Source organism: Crocuta crocuta, unplaced genomic scaffold (genome assembly GCF_008692635.1).
Source record: "Crocuta crocuta isolate KB4526 unplaced genomic scaffold, BGI_CrCroc_1.0 scaffold598, whole genome shotgun sequence".
NCBI classification, from domain to species: domain Eukaryota; kingdom Metazoa; phylum Chordata; class Mammalia; order Carnivora; family Hyaenidae; genus Crocuta; species Crocuta crocuta.
Window position 1 is genome coordinate 813,386 of NW_027532848.1, and position 4,392 is coordinate 817,777.

At 36.3% G+C, this 4,392-nt stretch overlaps 1 protein-coding gene across 1 annotated transcript in view; it reads left to right on the forward strand.

Moving 5' to 3' along the window:
* The window catches only part of DMD (dystrophin), a 637,032-nt gene that overhangs the window by 105,459 nt on the left and 527,181 nt on the right, over positions 1 to 4,392 (forward strand). Inside the window, exon 4 of the mRNA XM_077745468.1 lies at positions 2,680 to 2,834. Coding sequence (XP_077601594.1) covers positions 2,680 to 2,834 — 155 coding nt within the window. The remainder of the gene's footprint in view (positions 1 to 2,679; positions 2,835 to 4,392) is intronic.

Genomic DNA, 4,392 nt, shown 5'->3' on the forward strand with positions numbered 1-4,392 from the left:
GTGAGAGGTGGCTTCCAAAATCATTTATCTTTATTAGGTAACATAAATGGTATTAATTACATTTATTAAAATTTTAATTTATGTTTTCTATTCCTAAACGTGTATACATATGCTCTGATGTTGGTTTATTGTATTTCTTTAATAGAGAAAGGTATTCTTAAAAAGGAAGTAACTTGAAGAAAGGTAACCAAGTTATTGGTCTCAGTTTTGTGAATTCTTATCCTACGAGTTAGGGATTTAATAGATAATAAGCTCTTCTTCAAAATGCAAATGCCATCTTATGGATACAAAGGGCTACTTACAGTACACATTAACACTGTAGGTTTGGCTAAAGGAGGGGAAGGGACAGAAAGGTAATCTTGTACCGTAAGACATTTCTAGAAAGGGAAAGCCTAGGGAGTGTACGTTTTACCTTATAAAGGCTTTTGAACAGTGTGAGGATCCAAAAAGTGGAAAATGGGAGAGCCACAAGGCCGGGTAAAATGAGTATGTAAAGGAAGGCAGACATTCCACCCAGATAAACTTTAATTGCTTTGTAGCGCAGCAACTGTACTCTGTGCCTTTAAAAACTCCTTCCCTTTATCTTTTCATAGAGAAAGTTAGTAATGTTGGCTATAGATCCTTGGTACTAATTTTTTGGGGTCTATTTTTGTGTGTAATAAATGCAGTTATTTTATTTGATTCAAGAATAGGATGGTCTAGGGACTCCTGGATGGCTTAGTCATTTAAGCCTTTGATTCTTGATTTTGCCTCAGGTCACGATCTCACAGTTTGTGAGATCTAGCCCAGTCAGGCCCTGCACTGACAGCACAGAGCTTGCTTAGGATTCTCTCTCTCCCTCTTTTTCTCCCCCTCCCTTGTTCTGTCTCTCCCTCCCTCTCTCTCTCTGAAAATAAATAAATAAATGTTAAAATAAAGAAGAGGATCTTCTAGTTAACTGAGAAATGCCAGATTTTATATACATTATACATTTTCAAGGAATAGGAGTCCACACAAATATACTTTAACTATGCCAAAATTACTAGTTTGATTTTATTCTGTAAACATCATACCAACATGAAAGAACAAATATTAAAGCAAAAATGACCACTCTTCAGAAACACCAATTAATTTCAGTTTCCTCTGCTCCTCTTCTAGTTCATGACTTACAGATTTAAGAAATACAGTACAGATAGAAATTGTGTTTTGTTTGTTACTTATGACTTGGATGCACATTTACTGCACATTAGACCCTTGGGTTGATATATTGTGTTATTTTAATGTTCTCTCATTAAAAATTGAAATTTTCTCATTTTTTGTACTATAATAGGTAATGATGCTCTTTATTCCTATAATGTATTTCTCTTCTTTTAAATATTTTATTAGGAGAAAATACCAAAAGTATAATTACCAGGTCAATGGGAATAAGCATTCATATGTCATTTGATATCTATTGCCAGAATGTCCTGATAGAAATTGCACCCAGCAGTAGCACGTGGATATGCTAGTTTTACCACAGTCCTTCCAGCTTTGGGTTTTACTTTTCAATAATTTAATTGGTGTCAAATTATGCCATCTTGATTTAATACTCTATTTTTTAATGTTTATTTTTGAGAGAAAGAGAGACAGAGTATGAGCAAGGGAGGGGCAGAGCAAGAGGGAGCCACAGAATCCGAAGCAGGCCCCAGGCTCTGAGCTGTCAGCACAGAGCCTGATGTAGGGCTCAAACTCATGAAGTACAAGATCATGACCTGAATCGAAGTCAGACACTCTACTGACTGAGCCACCTAGGCGCTCCAATTTCTTTATTGTTTTAAAGTTAATTTTTAAAATATAAATCTTTTAGTCTTTTTCTTGCTTGAATAACTTACTCGTGATCCTTTGTCCATTTATCAATGACTTTACCTACCATTTGGGATTTGATATAGCTATCTTAGCAATTGAATATTACCTCAATGCTTAGATGCCTCCTTCATGCACTTATAGCAGTGGTTAGTATGCTTCCAGATAATCCTGTCATTGCCTTATTTATTTTTTGTGTGGTGTTTTAAGTAATGAAACATAGCTTGGTAATACTCAATTATCAAACACAAGAAAACGTAGGTCATTTGGTTTAGCAATATTCTTACATTTCAGATTTTATTCTAATTTTAAAGTTGGATATTTGTTAAAGTATTTTGAGTAAACTGGTCCTTCAAAAAAAAGTTCATAACTAGAATAACTGCTATTCTTATGATGTTTAGTATTTTCTATATGCAGCTGTAGTTGAATGCCAGTAGATGGCACTAATTACATAAACAATTCAACAAGTTAATAAAGAAGGAAAGAAATACGTGAGATTTGTCTTCCATTCAAATTTTATATATGCCTCATACTCAACAATTATGTGGGAGCTTATTTTTATAGTTCTCTCCCATGAGAAAAACAATTAAGCCCAGTTGATTTCCAATTAATTGCTACTAAATCGAAATACCCGATACCGAGGATTGCTCAAGATGCTGCATTTGAAAAGTTTTGTCATGAAAAGTGGGTTCGTTCATACTGTCACAGTTGACTGCAACACAGGGTAGTCTCAAAGTAATCATGTAGAGCTGTTCTGACCTGAGGATTCAAAAGCTATTTATGAAAAATTGTGAGAAACAGCAACTCAAAATTTCAGAGAGAACTGACATTCATTTTCTTTCCCATATGCATCCGTAGCAGTTGGCCAAAGACCTCCGCCAGTGGCAGATAAATGTAGATGTGGCAAATGATTTGGCACTGAAACTTCTCCGGGATTATTCTTCAGATGATACGAGAAAAGTACACATGATAACAGAGAACATCAATGCCTCTTGGGCAAGCATTCATAAAAGGTAGGAACTACTTTATTTCTGAACCTGTTGTTGACTATAGTGATGGATGTGGTGGTGTCAATGGGTGGACAACGCAGATTTGTTTTCCTGATTCTGCTAAACTGGGGCTTCAGAGGATCCAAGGTGACAGATGCCAACAGAATTCACAGGCTTGCCTAAGTCCTCTAGAATTTTAAAAACGAGGGACATGAATACTGGTGAAATTAAAGGATTTGCCTGCAGTTGCAAAGGTAGTGAAATAACTAAGAGTTTAGGCAAACACAAAATACGGATTTATAGCCAGAAGAGCCATTTATCAATATGTTTTGAGAAGTGTACCCAAAGAAATATCATTCTGTTCCACAGTGGCACATGCTGCCCCCACTTTTAATCTGACAAGAAAGTCACGTTGGGTTTCATGATGAAATTATAGCTGTCTGTGGTGCCATCTTTGTATCTCACTCCACATATGCAATGGGAAAATCCATGTAGCCTAACGTGACTCATAACTTCATTTCCCATTCTATGTCAGTGAAAATTAACAGCTCTTAGAGACACTACCTCCTTAAACCAGGTTCTGTGTCTTTATTATCCACTCTCTTAACCCCTCGTGCTTTTCTTTAATAGCATTTATCCTAATTTTAAATAAAAACATGAATTATGTAACTAGTTTAATGTTTGTCCTTCATATTAGTCTAAACTCCCCGACGACAGAGACTGTCTTTATTACTTTACACATCCAGAGGTCTTGAACCAAGTGATATAGTGGGAAGCTGGTAAATATGTGTTGAATGATGACTCCCTTTGCATAAACTTGTTCATGCTATGGTACGTTAAGGACTATTGGGTCCTCATTTTTAGTTCTGTCAGAAAATAGGGGCAAAAAGAATACCTACCTGTACACTGATGAGGAAGACCACAGTGAAAGGTAAATAAGTCCAAGATGACATGAATTTCTGAAGAAGTCTATTTGGTGGCCTTAATGAAGAATAAAACGCCACCATCAAGAGGGAAAAAACAACAACAACAGATTTTGAACTAAGAGCAGAAACTCTTAGGAGCCATAAGCTACTGATATATGGAAATTGTGAAAGCGAGTAAATCTTGAAATCGAATCAGGGATTAAAGAGAAACCTCTTGAGAAACTAGATTTATGCTGGTGGCCCTAAGGCCATCTTGAATTCCAGATAGTTGGTGTTCAGATGACTATGGAAAAGAAGATTCAGTTAGAAGTTGGGGGGTTCTATTTGGGGCCCCATCTAAAGGACCCTGGTGGAGAGAGGGTGAGCTTGAATACAGGAGTGATAATTGGAAAAAATTCTTCAAGTTACTGCCTTCTCTCAGTGGCAAGGTTTGAACTTTGAGTTTTAAATACAGACCCGATATCTGTTGAGTTAAATAAAGGCAGATTAGGCTTAGGCAGACTTATTTATATGTGATCAAATGGTATCAGAGACTCTATAGTTAGATATCAGTGGGAAATGCCTGCTTCTCCAAGAGAGGCTTCTTTGGGGAAACGAAATAAGATCAGAAATTAATATGGTGAGTTTAGGGGGTGTAAGCTAATAAGGGGAAATAA